General features: G+C 41.8%; 1 protein-coding gene across 2 annotated transcripts; it reads right to left on the bottom strand.

The window, feature by feature from the left end:
- Window positions 1-818: 818 nt before the first annotated feature.
- Window positions 819-15,366, bottom strand: ZBTB33 (zinc finger and BTB domain containing 33). 2 transcript variants are annotated; one of them, XM_060756037.2, is made up of 2 exons: window positions 15,269-15,366; window positions 819-4,530 (listed from the first exon to the last, which is right to left on the bottom strand). In XM_060756037.2, the coding sequence occupies exons 1-2, from the start codon at window positions 15,309-15,311 to the stop codon at window positions 2,465-2,467; spliced, it is 2,109 nt and encodes a 702-aa protein (XP_060612020.1). In that variant the 5' UTR covers window positions 15,312-15,366; the 3' UTR covers window positions 819-2,464. The 2 variants fall into 2 exon arrangements, with proteins under 2 accessions (XP_060612020.1, XP_060612021.1); XM_060756038.2 differs by lacking the exon at window positions 15,269-15,366 and adding an exon at window positions 9,515-9,625.
- Between the last annotated feature and the right edge of the window lie 3,910 nt (window positions 15,367-19,276).

Raw genomic sequence — 19,276 nt, 5'->3', positions numbered from 1 at the left:
AAAGTACGTATTTTTCAGTAGAAAGAAGGCCCAAGATAATTCCTCAGTATCAGAAAGAAAAAAAAACCTTGCATACAGGTCGTTCTTCCATCAGTGTCACTTGGACTTTCGACTGACAGAACGTCAAAAGATGGTCCAGCCACCGGATAACTTTCGTTACCAAATATAAATAACACTCCGATTTCTCCCCTTCGGAGGATCTCACTCCTTCTCCAGGATGGGTAACATTCACCTGGAGCGTCTTGGCAGAAAAATAATGGAATTAGGATGCAACTCCAAAAAAATAATAATAATGGGATTCATGGGTAATGCTGTTGGAGCCGCACTGAGCTAAGCTACCTTCAGAGGTAAAGACCACACTGGGTTGCGGTGAGTTTTCTGGGCTGTATAGCCCATGTTCCAGAAGCATTCTCTCCTGATGTTTCGCCCACATCTATGGCAGGCATCCCCAGAGGTTGTGAGGTCTGTTGGAAACTAGGCAAGTGGGGTTTATGTATCTGTGGAAGAATACGTAGGGTGGGAGAAAGAACTCTTTTCTGTTTGAGGAAAGTGTGAATGCTGCAATTGGCCACCTTGATTAGCATTGAATGGCATTGCAGCTTCAAAGTCAATCTGTGAGGGCATCTGAATAGAGGTCTGTTGGAATCAAGGCAAGTTGAGTATCTATCTATCTATCTATCTATCTATCTATCTATCTGTGGAATAATGTACAGGGTGGGATGAAGAATTCTTGTCTGCTTGAGGCAAGTGTGAATGCTGCAACAGACCTCCTTGATTAGCACTGAATGGCCTTGGAGCTTCAAAGCCTGGCTGATTACTGCCTGGGGGAATACTTTGTTGGGAGGTGTTAGCTGGCCCTGATGGTTTCATGCCTGGAATTCCCTTGTTTTTAGAGTGTTGTTCTTTATTTAATATCCTGATTTTAGAGTTTAGGTTTTTCAATGCTAATCAAGGTGATTAATTGCAATATTCACACTTGCCTCCAACAGACAAAATCAGGACATTAAATGAAGAGCAATACTTTAAAAAATGGGGGAATTCCAGACAAAAAGAAATCAGGGCCAGCTAACACCTCCCAACAAAGTATTCCCCCAGGCAGTAATCAGCCAGGCTTTGAAGCTCAAAGGCCATTCAGTGCTAATCAAGGAGGTCTGTTGGAAACTAAGCTAGTTGGGTGTATATATCTGGAATATTCAAGGCAGGCAAAAGAACTGTTGTCTGCTTGAGGCAAGTGTGAATGTTCCAGCTGGTCACCTTGATTAGCATTAAATGGCATTGCAGCTTCAAAGCCTGTCTGGTTGCTGCCTGGGGGACTCCTTTGTTGGGAGGTGTTAGCTGGCCCTGATTGATTCTTGTCTGGAATTTCCCTGCTTTGAGTGTTGTTCTTTATTTACTGTCCAAATTTTAGAGTTTTTTTTTAACAAACAGGGAATTCCAGACAAGAAACAATCAAGTCCAGCTAGCACCTCCCAGCAAAGGATTCCCACCAGGCAGCAACCAGCCAGGCTTGGAAGCTGCAAGGCTACTTGATGCTAAACAAGATGGTTAATTACAACATTCACACTTGCCTGCAACAGCCAAGAATTCTTTCTCCCACCTTGGACATCATTCCACAGATATATATACACCCTCCTTGCCTCATTTTGAACAGACCTCTACGCAGATACCCTCACTGACTGACTTTGCAGTTGCAAGGCCATTCAATACTAATCAAGGTAGCCAATGGCAACATTCACACTCGCCTCAAGCAGACAGGAGTTCTTTCTCCCACCCTGGACATCATTCCACAGGGATATAAACCCCACTTGCCTAGTTTCCAACAGACCTCACAACCTCTGAGGATGCCTGCCATAGGTGTGGGCGAAATGTCAGGAGAGAATGCTTCTGGAATATGGCCAGGCAGCCTGGAATACTCACTGCAACCCAATGACTCTGGCTATAAAACCTTCGACAACACAAAGACCGTATTGTTTTCTATTTCAAAAAACCTATCTCGACCGCCCTTTTGTAGTCTCCAGCATTAATGATGAAAGGACTTTCTGCGTTAAAGTGCTAATATGGAAGAAGGGAATACATAGTAAGTGGTTCAAGTGGTAATATTCCCATTATTGTACATTTTGCTGTGGTTGGGAACGTTCCTGACCTGGATGGACACCAATGAGCTAAGTGCTCTGAGCGTGTAATTTCCTAAACAACGTTGCCTGCCCTCAACTAAAGGTGTTTCCCGCTCCGTCCAAGCATCTTTCACAAGGTCACCCAAAACATCACAGGGATTCTACTTTCAAAATACTACCTTTTGCTGGCTAGGTATAAAATACACAGACTTTGTTTACATAACATGAGATGTTCTACAACTTTTTTTCTCGAGCAGCCCATTTTTGCAGGGATATTTTTTAACTTTATCTTTTTTATATATATGTATATATATATAAAAAAAAATCCCACATTTCCATTTCAGATCATTTCAATACGATTCGGGTATCACGAACTCAAACTCAGTACTACCGTCGGATGGGTTTTGTTTAAAGAGAGACTCGTTCGCCTGGGGAACAAAGATATCGTCCCACGTCATTGGCTTTGCCGGAGGGTTCGGGGCTGGTTCCTGAGAAGCATCTTTTGCAGGAGCAACGGGGTAAACGAGAGCATTGTCATTCGCCATCGGTATGCTATTGCTAGAACTACCTGAAATATATGCATAATTTCTGATCTGCAGAGAGCGGCACGGGTGCAGGCGGTACAGCTTGGACTCCCCCGAAGGATCCTGGCTGTGCACGGAACGCAGGTGTGTCGCCATGACCTGATAGTTGATGAAGCACTGACCGCACGCCAAGCACTGGTACCTTCTCTCTCCGGTGTGGTGGATCTCGTGCTTGGTGCGGTACTCGGCCAGAGGGAAAACCTTCTCGCAGTAGCGGCAGGGGTATTTCTTCTCCCAGGAATGGACGTTAAAGTGTCTCCGCAAACTCGTCAGGCAAACGTAGGACCTCCGGCACACGATACAGATGTAATAGACTTTCCCGTCCATGATAAGTTCATAATGGTCGTCGTGCTTGACCTTCAGCCGCTTCCGGTCGGCGGAATCATCCCCCGACGTCCTGGGAACGTCGTCCAGCCGGACCTCCCCATCGGCCTCGTGTTTCACCGGAATGACAACGTCGTAAGTATCTTCGCCGATATTCGCGTACACCTTGCAACCCGTCGACAAGCCTTCGATCTCCGTCGCCGTGTCCAACGTGATCGTCTTCTGGCCTTCGGTGATATGCTTCGGCGCAACGCCCGCCGGAGCATCCTTTTTGCTCGCAGAGATAACGTTCGAAATCTTGATGTTGAACTCGTTCGGTTGAGGGACCGGCTTCTGCAGCAGGGCGATCGCTTGCGTCTTCTGAAGCCCCGCGTTGTCGGTTGTAGACACAACAGCAGCAGTGGTAACATCAGTAGTAGTAATAGTAGTAGAAGCAGCAGCAATAGTAGGCTTGGGAGTAGTAGTGGGCTGCTGGACCAAAGAGCTACTGCTCGCCGAACCCGGGCTGGACGCGCCGAGGATGTCGTCGTCGTCTTCCACATCCTCGTCGTCCTCTTCCTCCTCGTCAACGGCATTGGTTTCCATGTCTGTCAAAGAATCGTTATGGCATGGCGGCTGATTCTCCTCAGGGATAGGAGACACCTCTATTTCGTGCGACGAGCTAACATCCGGCGAAGCACCCATCTGCGACGGATTCAACGTCAGGATGTGAGGTGCCGCAGCGTTCAGAGCAGAAGGGGCAGGCGCCTCAGTCGGTGCTTGGCCTTCGGTTGGGTTTGTCTGAACGGCGGAGGAGTCTGCCACGGATTGAGGGGAGGTGCTGCTCCCACAGTTTGTTTGCTCAGAAGCCCCCACTGAGTTTGCGCAAGGCTGGCCTTGGGTTGCCCCTTTGGGCTCCTTTGGTGCTACGAGCTCCGAACAGAAAATGACGTCGTCGTCGTCATCGGAATCGCTAATGGTGATCTTCGTGTTGTCGCACTCCTTGTCGCACAACGAAAACGTTTCCATTATCACAGGTTTCTCATCAATGAGATCCCGCGTCCCGGGCTGGGCTGGAGAGTTTAGCGTTTCGAGGCTGTTTGCGTCCGGGTTGGGGATTTCCGACGTGCCGGGCCCCATCCCGCCCGACATGTTCTTCACTTGCTGCAGAGGGGCCCCCAGATCGGCCAAAAACTTGACTCCCAGCAACTGCCCTGATTTGATCAACTCGTCGAGCAAGTCCGACCTCACTCTGACTATTTTGGAACTGTAGATGTAGTTGAGAATTTCTGCAAAGATCTCTGCCCTAACAAAGTTCAGCTCCACCACTTGCCCGGCCACCGAGAAGAGCTGCTGGAAGTAAGTGCTTGAGGCGGAGAGGACATTTCGATGGGCTCGGAATTTCCGGTCCTCCACAATGACAGTAACGTCACAGAAAAGTCCGTGGCCACGTTGCTCATCCAAAGCCTTTAAGAGCATACCAGAATACTGGTTGTCCGTAGCGGTAATTAGCTTTCTGGTCTCCATACCTAGAACGACAAAGAAGCAGGTTCAATTTGTTTTCCTAGGACAGAACTTGCATTTATTTATTTACATTATTTACATTATTTCTATCCCGCCCATTTCAGCCCAAAGGTGACTCAGGGCAGTATACACAGTCGGCACAATTCGATGCCGAAACAAATTACATACATTGATAAAGCAAAAACATCAAGTGCAATTAAACATAAACGACAGTGCATAATAAACAATTTAAAAAGAAACGATGTCCTCTCGTTCAAATCTTCATCCGTTACATTGTCTTGGCCGTTCCTGGGTCAATTTCCAACTCTAGTTTGTCTGTTTACTCTGGGGTTCCGAATGCTTGCTCAAAGAGCCAAGTTTTTACTCTTTTTCAGAAAGTCAGGTGGGAGGGAGTTCTAATATCCCTGGGGAGGGAGTTCCACAGCTGGGGAGCCACCACAGAGAAGGCCCTGTCTCTCGTCCCCGCCAGACGTGCCTGTGAAGCAGGCGGGATCGAGAGCAGGCGATCTTAAGTTCCTGGCGGGTTCGTAGAGAGAGATAGATAGACTGGGCCAGAACCATTTAGGGCTTTATAGGCTAAAGCCAGCACTTTGGATTGAGCCCGGTAGCAGACTGGCAGCCAGTGGAGCTGATTCAACAGAGGAGTTGTATGCTCCCTGAGCCCCGCTCCTGTTAGCAACCTGGCTGCCGCACGCTGGAGGGGCCCTGCTCTCGGTCCCACCGCCTTCGCAATCGTGTTTGGTGGGGACGAGGGACAGGGCCTTCTCGGTGGTGGCCCCTCAGCTTTGGAACTTCCTCCTGATGGAGATTAGATCTGCCTCTTCCCTCCTGACGTTTAGAAAACTGGTAAAGACATGGCTTTGGGATACTGCATTTGCAGAATGATGACAGAGTCAATAACTGCTGACCTTTCTGGCGGATGGTGATGAATTTGTGATTCATTCTGATGAACTGATTTTTGCTGTAACTTGTATGAATTGTATTTAATGTATTTTATATTGATGATTTATAATGCTTTTCTTATTGTATTGAATCCCATTTTGTTAGCCGGCCTGAGTCCCTCCTCGGAGGTTGAGAAGACCGGGCTATAAAAACTCTAAATAAATAATAAATAAATTTGAAGCTTCCGGGCCGTCTTCAAAGGCAACCCCACGTAGAGCGCGTTGCAGTAATCTATATGGGATGTAACCAGAGCGTGGACTACCGTGGCCAAGTCAGACTTCCTAAGGTACGGGCGCAGCTGGCGCACAAGTTTTAATTGTGCAAATACTCCCCTGCTCACTGCCGAAATCTGGAGATCCAGGTTCAGCGATGAACCCAGGATCACACCCAAGCTGCGAACCTGCGTCTTCCGGGGGAGTGTAACCCCGTCTAACACAGGCTGTAACCCTATGCCCTGTTCGGCCTTTCGACTGACCAGTAGGACCTCTGTCTTGTCTGGATTCAATCTCAATTCGTTAGTCCTCATCCAGTCCGACACAGCGGCCAAGCACCGGTTCAGGACCTGAACAGCCTCCTTAGTAGTAGTTGGGAAGGAGTGACAGAGTTGAACTAGGATGTGCTCTTCAATTAGAATGTTACCTAACTTAATTTGAGTCAGATTATCTTGCTTATTAGCTGCATATTAACAAACAATTTGATAGTTTCTCGTGGGTATCATAAAGGTATTGACTTCCAACAATTTTCCTTAATCAAGGTCACCGTTCTTGACCATCTACTTTATACAATACTAGCTGTCCCCTGCCAGGCGTTGCTGTGGCCCAGTCTGTTGATCTGGAAAATAAAGTAATTAGTAAGTGTTGGTTTGTAATATATGTAGTTTCTTGATACTTGTGGGTAAACAGTATTTCTTGCTGTTTCTTTGTCAGTGTTGATGTGAAGAGTGTCTGGTTTGCCCACTCTGGAACATGCAGCATATAATTGTCATTCTTTAGGGGTCCCTTTCAAATCTATGATACTATATCTGTGTGTGTGAATAATATCTATCTATCTATCTATCTATCTATCTATATTGATGGCTGGATGGCTCTTTATCAGGAGGACTTTGATTACATTTTCTTGCCCTGATGAAGGGAGTTGGACTTCATGGCCTTAAGTATTTTCTGTTGGTCAGGGGGGTTCTGTGTGGGAAGTTTGCCCCAATTCTGTCGTTCGTGGGGTTCAGAATGCTCTTTGATTGTAGGTGAACTATAAATCCCAGTAACTACAACTCCCAAATGTCAAAGTCTATTTCCCCCAAACTCCATCTGTGTTCATATTTGGGCATATTGAGTGGTCGTGCCAAGTTTGGTCCCAATCCATCATTGTTTGAGTCCACAGTGCTCTCTGGATGTAGGTGAACTACAACTCCCAAACTCAAGGTCAATGCCCACCAAACCCTTCCAGTGTTTTCTGTTGGCCAAGGGAGTCCTGTGTGCCAAGTTTGGTTCAATTCCATCATTGGTGGAGTTCAGAATGCTCTTTGATTGTAGCTAAACTATAAATCCCAGCATCTACAACTCCCAAATGACAAAATCATAATTTTTTGAGTGATGGTCACTCCTTGTGTTGTGAGATGTTTTGTTGCCAAATTTGGTGTGATTTCATTCATTAGTTCTTTCGTTTTTAAGGTACTCATTATGACCAGAGCATTTTTATATATATAGATTCTTGAAGACTTAAATCACAAGGTCTTCTTGGCAAGATTGGTTCAGAGGAGGCCTGTTGTTGCCTTCTTCTGAGAATAAAAACTAATAATAATAATAATCTTTATTTATACCCCACCACCATCTCCCCGATGGGGACTCGAGGCAGCTTACATGAGGTTAAGCCCAAACAACAAATTGCAGCAATAAAACCAAAAACGCAACAATAAACAACAACATCATGATTACATAAAATATATGAATGCATAACGATATAAAATTACAATAAACACAATCGCAGTGACAATGGGCGAGTTACATGTAATGATTAAAAGAAAACTAATTAAAAACTGATTAAAAACTCAGGTGAGATAAAGGAAAAGCAGGTTATTTGTGGAGAAGGGCAAGTGGGGTTTATATATTTGTGGAATCAAGTCCAAGGTGGGAGAAAGGACTCTTGTCTGCTTGAGGCAAGTGTGAATGTTGCAACTGGCCTTGCAGCTTTAAAGCCTGGCTGATTGCTGCCTAGGGGAATCCTTTGTTTGAAAGTATTAGCTGGCCCTGATTTATTCTTGTCTGGAACCCCCCTGCTTTTTGAGTGTTGCTCGTTATTTACTGCCCTGAATTTAGAGTTTTTCAAAACATTCAACATATATATATGTATATGTATATATATATATATACACACACACACACACACACATACACACACACACACACCCTACTTGCCCCATTTTGGACAGACTTCTATGCAGATACCCTCACTGATTGACTTTGCAGCTGCAAGGCCATTCAATGCTAATGAAGGTGACCAACTGCAATATTCACACCTGCCTCAAGCAGACAAGAGTTCTTTCTCCCACCCAGGACATCATTCCACAGATATATAAATCCCGTTTCCCTAGTTTCCAATAGACCTCACAACCTCTGAGGTTGCCTGCCATAGTTGTGGATGAAACATCAGGAGAGAATGCTTCTGCGACATGGCCAGACAGTCCGGAAAACTCACAGCAACAGTGATATAATCCATATAACAACAGCAGCAGCAACAACAACTGGACAATATGAATCTACAGTGCCATATAACCCAGATTATCCACTTTAAACTGGACGATACGAGTCTACACTGCCATATAATCCAGATTATCCGCCTTGAACTGGATGATGAAAGTCTAAACTGCCATATCATCCAGATTATCCACTTTGAACTGGACAATATGAGTCCGCACTGCCATATAATCCAGATTATATGCCTTGAACTGGACAATATGAGTCTACACTGCCATATAATCCAGATTATCCGCCTTGAACTGGATGATGAAAGTCTAAACTGCCATATCATCCAGATTATCCACTTTGAACTGGACAATATGAGTCTACACTGCCATATAATCCAGATTATATGCCTTGAACTCGACGATATGAGACTACACTGCCATATAAACCAAATTATCCATCTTGAAGTGGATGATGAGTCTAAACTGCCATATCATCCAGATTATCCGCCTTGAAGTGGATGACGAGAGTCTAAACTGCCATATAATCCAGATTATGCACATTGAACTGGACGATATGAGCCCACACTACCATATAACCCAGATTATCCACCTTGAACTGGACGATATGAGTCCACACTGCCATATAATCCAGATTATCCGCCTTGAACTGGATGATGAAAGTCTAAACTGCCATATCATCCAGATTATCCACTTTGAACTGGACAATATGAGTCTACACTGCCATATAATCCAGATTATATGCCTTGAACTGGACAATATGAGTCTACACTGCCATATAATCCAGATTATCCACTTTCAACTGGATGATCTGAGCCACATTGAACTGGATAATCTGAGCCTTCTCTACCATATAATCCAGATTATCCACATTGAACTGGATAATCTGAGCCTTCTCTACCATATAATCCAGATTATATGCCTTGAACTGGACGATATGAGTCCACACTGCCATATAATCCAGATTATCCACTTTCAACTGGATGATCTGAGCCTTCTCTACCATATAACCCATATTCCCCGCTTTGACCCGAGTCTTCACTGCCCTATAATCCAGATTATTTGCCTTGCACTGGATTATATGAGTCTACACAGTATTATAATTGGAGTTCAAGGTGGATAATCTGGATTATATGGCAGTGTAGAAGGGCCTTAAAGTGGGAAGAGTCCCATACTTAAGAGTTCTGGGGTTTTTGACAGAAAGAGGAAAACATGGAGGAAAGGGGGCGGGAGGAGGGGCTTGATTGACAGCTGGGGTCACAAAAGGGGAGGGGGTGGGGGGCTCCTGGAACAAAGGGAGGCGGGGAAGGGGCCCCCGGAGCCCCCCTTCCGAGGCCGGCCCGCCCTACCTCTCGCTTGCCTCCCTTTCTTCCTTCCTTTCCGCCCGAAAACGACCAGGCCCGACGCCGCCGCGTCCTTTCGCACGCTCGGACGCCGCTCGGCAATCTCCGGAAACACTCGGCCTCCCATGGATGGCATGGGAAGAGGACATACCCGCGCTCGGCACTTTCCGGGACGCCGCTCGGCAACCTCCGGAAAGCCTCCGGAGGGGGCAGAGGGTGAAACGGAACAACGAAGGCGCTCGGGTATTTCCGGAACATCAATGCTCGGAAGAATTCGGAAGCCGCTCAAGCAAACGAATGCGCTTCGGGGTTTTCCGGCTGCCGGGTTCGGGCTTTTCCGCCTTAGATGAACCACCCGGCAGCTGGAAAGGCGAGCCACGTGCAGCCAGGCCCCGGGAAAGGACTGGAAGCACCCTCTCCAATACACAATAATAACACAAAACAATGACAACATTACTAATAATATTGCAGCATAGTGGTATAGTACAATATAGTAATATATAATATTGTGCTGTGCTAATAATATATTGTATACACATATATTATTGATAATATTATAATGCAATACAATATAATACTAACAATACTACTATATAATAATTTTGTATTTTATACTACATGTAATATTACTAATAATATTGCAGTATAGTGGTATAGTACAATATAGTAATATATAATAATATATTGTATACACATATATTATTGATAATATTATAATGCAATACAATATAATACAAATAATGACAATATAATAATTCTGTAATTTATATTACATGTAATATTACTAATAATATTATAGTATAGTGGTATAGTACAATATAGTAATATATAATAATATATTGTATACACATATATTATTGATATTATAATGCAATACAATATAATACAAATAATGACAACATAATAATTCTGTAATTTATATTACATGTAATATTACTAATAATATTACAGTATAGTGGCATAGTACAACATAGTAATACATAACACTAATATTGTGTTGTTAATAATATATTGTATACACATATATTATTGATAATAGTATAATGCAATACAATATAATACAAATAATGACAACATAATAATTCTGTAATTTATATTACATGTAATATTACTAATAATATTACAATATAGTGGTATAGTACAACATAGTAATACATAACACTAATATTGTGCTGTGTTGATAATATATTGTATACACATATATTACTGATAATATTATAATGCAATACAATATAATACTAACAATAATACAATATAATAATTTTATATTTTATATTACATGTAATATTACTAATAATATTACAGTATAGTGGTGTAGTACAATATAGTAATATATAACACTAATATTGTGCTGTGCTAATAATATATTATATTGTATAAACATATAATATTAATTTTTTTTTTTGTGTCAGGAGCAACTTGAAAAACCGCAAGTCGCTTCTGGTGTGAGAGAATTGGCCGTCTGCAAGGATGTTGCCCAGGGGACGCCTGGATGTTTTGATCATCCTTGTGGGAGGCTTCTCTCATGTCCCCTTTGCATGAGGAGCTAGAGCTGATAGAGGGAGCTCATCCGCCTCTCCCCGGATTTGAACCTGCAACCTGTCGGTCTTCAGTCCTAACGGCACAGGGGTTTAACCCACTGCGCCACCAGGGGCTCCTATAATATTGATAATATTATAATGCAATACAATATAATACTAATAATAATACAATATAATAATTTTGTAATTTATATTACATGCAATATTACTAATAATATTGCAGTATCATGGTATAGAACACTATAGTAATATATAATACTAATTTTGTGCTGTGCTAATAAAATAATATATTGTATACATATATTTTAATGATAATACAATATAATACAATATAATAGTTTTATATTTCATATTACGTGTAATATAACTAATAATATTGCAGTATCGTGGTATAGAACAAAATAGTAATATATAATACTAATATTGTTCTGTGCTAATAAAATAATATATTGTATACATATATTTTATTGATAATATACAATATAATACAATATAATAATTTTATGTTTCACATATTATGTGTAATATAACTAATAATACTGCATTATAGTGGTATAGTAATATATAGTACTAATATTGTGCTATGCTAATATAATATATTGTATACACATATATTATTGATAGTATTGTAATATGATATAATACTAATAATAATACAATATAATAATTTTAAATTTCATATTACATATTCATATTACATGTAATATTGCAGTATAGTGGTATAGTACAATTTTATTATTAGATGCACTTATTGACCGCCATTCTCAGCCCTTACGGGCGACTCATGGCGGTGTACAGTACACATAAAAAAAAACATAAAAAGACAGTTACAGAGGCCAGTATCAACAACATATGACTATACAACAAATACAAACTACATAAAAATCCGCTTCGTCTCTTAGTAGAATCATAGCCAGTCTCATTTTCCTTGTACCATTCCAGTTCTCATTACCGTAATGTAGTTGCTTAGCACTTAATTAAATGCCCTCTCGAACAGCCAGGTCTTAAGGCTTTTTCGAAAGGACATGAGGGAGGGCGCCTGTCTGATGTGTGCCAGGAGAGTGTTCCACAGCCAGGGGGCCACCACCGAGAAGGCCCTCTCCCTCGTCCCCGCCAGCCGTGCCTGTGATGCAGGCGGGATCAAGAGAAGGGCCTCCCCAGACGATCTCAAGGTCCTTACTATATTACAATATAGTAATATTGTATAGTAATATTGTGCAATGCTAATAATATATTGTATGTACATAAAACTTGTAAGCTGCTCTAAGTCCCCTTCGGGGTGAGAAGGGTGGCATATAAATGTTGCAAATAAATAAACAAACAAACAACAAGACTATTTGTTACCTGCCCTATCAATGGGTGCCACTGAACCAAAACCACACTGGAATACAAGCCATTCCTTCTATGTTTTTGCTCTAGAGCAGGCATGGGCCAACTTGGCCCTCCAAGTGTTTTGGACTTCAACTCCCACAGTTCCTTAGTATCTCTAAGATTAACCTTTTGTCCACAAAGCTGCTGATTTAGTTCCTAAATTGCACCAGCTTGGCCTCAAGATGGCATTTTGACCAAACATATTTTGACGTAAAGGACTTCTCACCTTTTAAAATCACTCTGCAGCATCACTCTAAAACTATTCTGCCCTGGGTTTATAAGGTGCGATCTCACAGAGCCATTAAAAATAAATCCCTCTGTTAGAGTTGGGCAGCTAAAGACCTATCCGCCTGAAAAGGCAGCAATTGCCATTTCCCTTTCACATGGAAACAGCAGCCCATTAACGCCCATTCATCTGAAATGGCAGCAATTGCTCTTGTACTTTCCCTGCTTTCCCTGAAAGAGCATCAACAACTCAAACACAATCAACACCTCGAATACACACTGCAAGAACTTTTTAGGAAGCTTGCATTGGCCTTCCAATAGCAGAGCATGAGGTGTAGGTAGCACTTTTTTTCCACCTTGTATTATCCCCAAAACTTTATGAATTATTCAAGAAGAATATGACTGGGTTGCTGTGAGTTTTCCGGGCTGTAAGGCCATATTCCAGAATCATTATCTCCTGCTTCTGGAACATGGTTATACAGCCTAGAAAACATACAGCAACCCAGTGATTCCAGCCATGAAAGCCTTCAACAACACCAGAATATGACTCATCTAATGCCATCCACTGAGCTTTCACTGATCCTCCAATGTTTTGGTCCACAACTCCTCTATTAGCCTTATCTGAGTCCAAACTCAGTGCGCTTACACACAACCCTATATCCCAGAATATCAAGGCAGAAAATCCCACATTGTCTGAGTATGGACTCAAATAACCCAGTTCAAAGCAGATACTATGGGATTTTCTGCCTTGATATTCCAGGAATATAGGCTGTGTGGAAGGGCCCTCATATAACCCCGTTCAAATCAGATAAACTGGATTATTTGACTGATGATCTGAATTATATAGTTCTGTAGATCCAGCCTACAGAACTGGAGGGTGGGGGGGGGGGGGAATAACAAAAGCAAGACCGCACTTGCTTGTACTTTCTCTACCATCAGAAATACCGGAAATACTTGTCTATTGGGACACATAGTTCCAGTATTCCTTTTTTATTTGTATCCCCTTTAAAGAGAAAAATATCAGATCTGATTTCCCCACACTGTTTGACTCCACCGCTAGTTCCTTTTATTTTACTTACTATTGTTCCAAGAGGATGGTATCCTAACATGCACAATACTGTCCTTCAAAGGCTGGGTCAACACTGCCCTATAATGTAGTTCAAAACAGATAGTCTAGATTCAGAAACTGGATTATATTTCAGTGTAGATGGGGCCTAAGATGTGTTGTTGTTTAAGCACCGTGGAGACCAGAGTTGGACGCAGAAACCTTGTCACATCCAGAGGAAAGCAATGGCAAAGCGTTTCTTTTTTCCCTGATCAAGTTTTGCCAGGAAAAATTTGCGATCGACTCTCTGTAGGTCGGAATCGATAAAAGCAACAGCTCATTTCAAATCAAGGCAGCCCATAGTTGCCTAAAGTACAGACATGTCATCTCATGCATCTCATCATCTTCGTGCAAACTGCATCTTTTCCAGCTGAAAAGTGAACACACCTGCCCCAAACCCATGATAACGTTAGATCAAAACACAACATTTCTTGGTCAGGTTGCAACCTATCTCCAAGGATCCAATCCATTATGCAGGCTGTTACCAGCAAGCCAGAATCTCCTTCTTTGGAGATATTGATTTAGTTTGAATTGACCTGTTTGCTTCAAGTTTAACAAACATTTGGGAAGCAAAAAATAAATAAGGCACATATAGTGTAACCTGCCCATTGAAACCACCCCTTCACAACACATTTAAATGTGTGTGCAGTGCAGAACTGGTAAAAGTTAACTCTTACAATAGGAATAAGACCCTTTCTACATTGGCATATAATCTAAGATTATGAAAGCAGATAATCTCCAAGTCTACACTGCAATATAATCCAGTTCAAAGCAGATAATATGGATTTCATATGGCTGTGCAGAAGGGGCCTAAACATTTGTACGAAGTTAAGAATGAGGCCCCATCTACATTGCCACATATTCCAGTTTCTGATCCCAGATTATCTGATTTGATAATCTGGATTATAGGGCTGTGTAGACTCTTTATCATCCACTTCAAAGCAGATAGTCTGCTTTGATAAAATCTGGACGATATAGCAGAATAGATCCATAATTAAAGGCAGTTAAAGGAAATTAATAATCTGGGATCAGATGCTCGATTATGTGGCAGTGTAGATCCAGAATGAGCAAGGCCCTTTCTTTGCTTTGATAATCCAGATTATCAAAGGAAAGAATCCACATGATCCACTTTGAACTGGATTATCTGAGTCTAAACTGCCATATAATCCTGATCAAAGCAAAGAATCCACATTATGTGCTTTGAACTGGATTATCTGAGTCTACACTGCCATATAATCCTGATCAAAGCAAAGAATCCACATTATCTGCTTTGAACTGGATTATCAAAGTTTACACTGCTATATAATCCAGTTCAAAGCAGATAATCTGGATTTTATATGGCAGTGCAGACGGGGCCAGAGTTTCGCAGGGTCCTTTCCAAAGAATGCAGGGGCCTAGCCAGGCTACCAATCCCAGGACCCCGTAGGATTAAGCCCTAGAAGTTAAAGCGGTATCAAACTGGGTTCATTCTAAAGTGTAGCTGCATCCAAACTAATCTAGGGAAGGGTTTCCTCTCACCGGGAGCCTCGCTTCCCGCCTCCTTCATGGCGCCGGGCTCCATCCTCGCGCTTCCCGCTTTCGGAAGCTGCCTCACAAAGGGACGGCCTCCCGGAACGTTAAGGACCGCCCCCCTTTGCCGCACGGACAGCAATAAGGAACGCACCCATTGGAGGCTGCGGGGGAGGAAGATTTGTGTGACACCTGGGCTGAACTCTAGAGATAGGAAAGAGAAGAGTGAACGAGCAGAAGTTGATCACCACAACAATAATACAGTGATATTGCAGAAGTACTAATTGTTGGGTTTCAAAAGTCTTTGTTGCATCAAGTTTCTAGTCCTTAATGAGTAGCTGGCCTAGAAACAGGGCCAAGCTCAGGGATTCCTTTCCCCACATTCCTGTGCATATTTTCAAAGGGCCTTGTCTTTACTGCTGGCCACTGCCTCCTCCCCACTTTGATGGCACAGTAATGGAATTCAGCAACTGCCTTTTAAGTTTAAATTGCCCCAGGAAGGCTAGGCAGTCTCCGCCATGTGACCTCCTCTTTTGTCTTTCTTCCAGCGAGGACGCATTTTGCCTCTCTGTAGGCAAAATGTAGCTGCATTATCTATCAATCAATGAATGATTTATTACGGTCTTTGATCAGCACAGAACAGAATGGGGCACAAGAGCCCAAGGAAGGGAATCGTAGTTCCCAAGTAGGTCAGATAAAAAGCAGTTTAAAAGCATGTTATAAAAGAGACAGATTAAAAAGCAGACTAAACTTACAGTTTAAAGTGCATGTATGAATCTAAAATAGTGGGGCGGCTAATGCAAATATCAGACAACTGGGAAGCTCTAAAAAGGGATGAGAGGGGAGCATTTACAGCATTTCAGTTATTGCAAATCATTCTAACTATATTCCCGGCAGGAAGTTGCCTGGTGGAGTCGGTCATCAGCCGTCTCATGTTAATTGCTGCTGCACAGAACTTGGCAACACTGTAGGTTGTTGCAGAGCAAGAGTCCGAGAACAACAGGGAGGTGTAATATCTTTCAGTGTGCCCTGGATGTTTTAAAAGCCACGGAGTGATGAAATTAGCTCTAATGTCTCTATAGAACACACATTGGAGGAGCACATGTTCAGTTGTTTCAATGTAGCCAGACTCACACAGGCAAAGTCTCTCCTGGGCAGGGGTCTTCCTGTACCTCCCCTCCAGTACTGCCGATGGAAGGGCATGGCATCTTGCCAAAGTGAAACCCCTCCAGGTTTGCTAAGTAAGCCCTGGGAGCGAGGAGATATCTGTTACCTTCGCTAATGGTGAATGCTGGAGAGCAGGCTCATTGTCGCTCTCTATCCAGGATCCGTTGTCTCATAAGAGCCTTGGATTGGTCCCATCCCACACCTAGCAGTTGTCCTTGAGAGAAGCCTAGAGTTGTGATTTTGATGGCCACTGCCTTATTCCATGTAGACTGAAATTCATCTCTCAGAGTTAACGGAGCAAGGCCACATGTTGAGAGAGACAGATGCAGCCGGTAATTGAGGGTGGCTGTCCACACTCTCGCCCCCACTCTCACGAGGCCTGTCTCTAGTCGCAGGGTGGCGTTTGAGACACATCTGGGGATCTGCATCGCTCATCTTAGGAATTTTGATTGTACCTGCGCCAGAGGGGCATAGTTTGAGAAGGGACCGAGTTGGGCTCCATACATCATTTGTGCTATTGGTTTTGCCTCAAAGAGCTTAAGTGCTGCTGGTATGTATGTATGTATTATTATTATTATTAAACTTTATTTGTACCCTGCTAGCATCTCCCGAAGGACTCGATGCGGCTTACAAAGGCCAAGGCCTCAAACAACAACAACAGACAATAACAATACAATGCAAGCAAATTAAAAACATAAGCAATAACAACAACAAAACATTACACTATTACACAATAAAACCAGGGTCGGGCCAATGAAGGGTACAGGTTAAAAAAGTGCTGGGTGTAAGAGGTGATATGTTGGGATTCTGGGCAAGTGCAATGTGCAGAGAGTCTTAAGCTCTAATAGTGCTTCTGGGACGTAGTGCTGGAGGTTATCCTATTCAGGAAAGGCACATCGGAATAGCCAGGTCTTCAAGTTCTTCCTAAAGACTACCAACGTGGGTGCTAGTCTAATGTCTTTGGGGAGGGTGTTCCAAAGTGGCCTCCTCCTGTTTTGAGAAACTTTAGGATAGCATATGAGCTCTTTTGCACTGCGTCTGCTACGTAATCCACATGTACTTTCTTGTTTCCAGTGCAGTGATAGAATACTCCCAGGTATTTAAAGCTTGAGACCTGTTCAATATTGTGTCCGTCTAGTCTCCAGGTATGATGCTTGGGTCGTTTCGCAAACACCATAATTTGTTTTTTTATTATTATTAAGATGAAGCTGTTCTTCATTACAATATTTTGTTAGGGCTCTCAAGGCTCTTTTCAGGCCTACTTGAGTTCTGGATAGTATCAATGCATCGCCTGCATAGAGCAGGGTAGATACGTGTCTTCCTGCCAGTTTTGGAGGGACGTAGCTGCATTGAATGAATTACTTTTTGCCTTCTTTAGAAGATGAGATTTAGCAAGTTAGTTTACTCCAAGACTTTTCTGTCAAGAATGTATTTCTTTTTATTTAATAAATATCTTGAAACTAAACATTGTCTCTGCAATCCTTCTGCCTTCCTAAAGGTTAAGAGGCTCTTCCTGCTCATCACACGTAAGTTTCTGCTGGCTATGGAATTTACTCCTGGTACTCTGCTATATTTTGGTGGCATTGCCCTAACTGAGGGTTATTTTGGAGCCTAACAGCTCAGATTCCCCAACCATAACAATACAATAACAATAATACAGAATTCCTAATAATACAGTAATAATACTACAATAGTAATAACGCAGAAGTACTAATAATACATTAATAACACTGCAATAGCAATAATACAGAACAACTAATAATACAGTAATAATACAGTAATAGCAATAATACAGAAGAAATAATAATATAGTAATAATAATATAGTAATAATGCAGTAATAGTGATAATACAGAAGAAATAATAATACAATAACTACAATAGCAGTAACACTACAATAGTAATAATACAGAAGTACTAATAATACAGTAATAGCAATAATACAGAAGTACTAATAATACAATATTAACACTACAATAATAATACAGAAGTACTAATAATACAGTAATAACAGTACAATAGCAAAAATACAGAAGCAACAATAATGCAATAATAGCAAAATATAGAAGTAATAATAATACAGTAATAACACTACAATAGCAGCAATACAGAAGTAATAGCAATAATACAGTATATATTAGAATCATAGAATCATAGAATCAAAGAGTTGGAAGAGACCTCATGGGCCATCCAGTCCAACCCTATTCTGCCAAGAAGCAGGAATATTGCATTCAAATCGCAATATATAATAATATAGAAGTAATAATAATATAGTAATAATGCAGTAATAGCAGTAATACAGAAGTAATAATAACACAGTAATAATAAAGTAATAGCAATAATACAGAAGTAATAATAACACAGTAATACTACAATAGCAACAATACAGAAATAATAGCAATGATACAGAAGTACTAATAATACAGTAATTACAATAATGATAAAACAGAAGTAATAATAATACAGTAGTATTTATTTTTATTTGTCGTGTCAGGGCAACCAGTACATTATATTACATTTCTAACAAGAACAAAGCAAACAAACAGACAAAATACAGAATACAAAATTTGTGAGTTTGGTAGTTGATTAAATGTCCATTGACCAGTATCTGTCCAAGTAATACAGTAGTAATAATACAGAAGTATTAATAACACAGGCATAACACTACAATAATAGTACATAATTATTATTATTATTAATAATAATAATAGAACAACAACAATAACGCAGTGAGTCCAAATCTTGTTCATTGTTCCTTCTCTGTGCTACAATAGTTGTGGGTGGTGGCCCTTTAAGACGCTAGCCAGCCACTCCACCGGAAGTGACGTCTCCGTCCTGGTGGGCGGGGCCT

The sequence above is a fragment of the Anolis sagrei genome, chromosome 10, assembly GCF_037176765.1.
Source record: "Anolis sagrei isolate rAnoSag1 chromosome 10, rAnoSag1.mat, whole genome shotgun sequence".
Classification (NCBI taxonomy): Eukaryota; Metazoa; Chordata; class Lepidosauria; order Squamata; family Dactyloidae; genus Anolis; species Anolis sagrei.
Note: the sequence above shows the minus strand (reverse complement) of the source record. Positions and strands in the feature narration are given on the sequence as shown.

What these genes read in the sequence shown, in the direction of transcription:
- ZBTB33 (XM_060756037.2), bottom strand. Translation starts at nt 15,311, where the DNA reads ATGGAGCCCGGCGCCATGAAGGAGGCGGGAAGCGAGGCTCCCG. An exon ending in GGCGGGAAGCGAGGCTCCCG is followed by an intron (nt 4,531 to 15,268) that starts GTGAGAGGAAAC and finishes TTGTCGTTCTAG; the next exon opens with GTATGGAGACCAGAAAGCTA.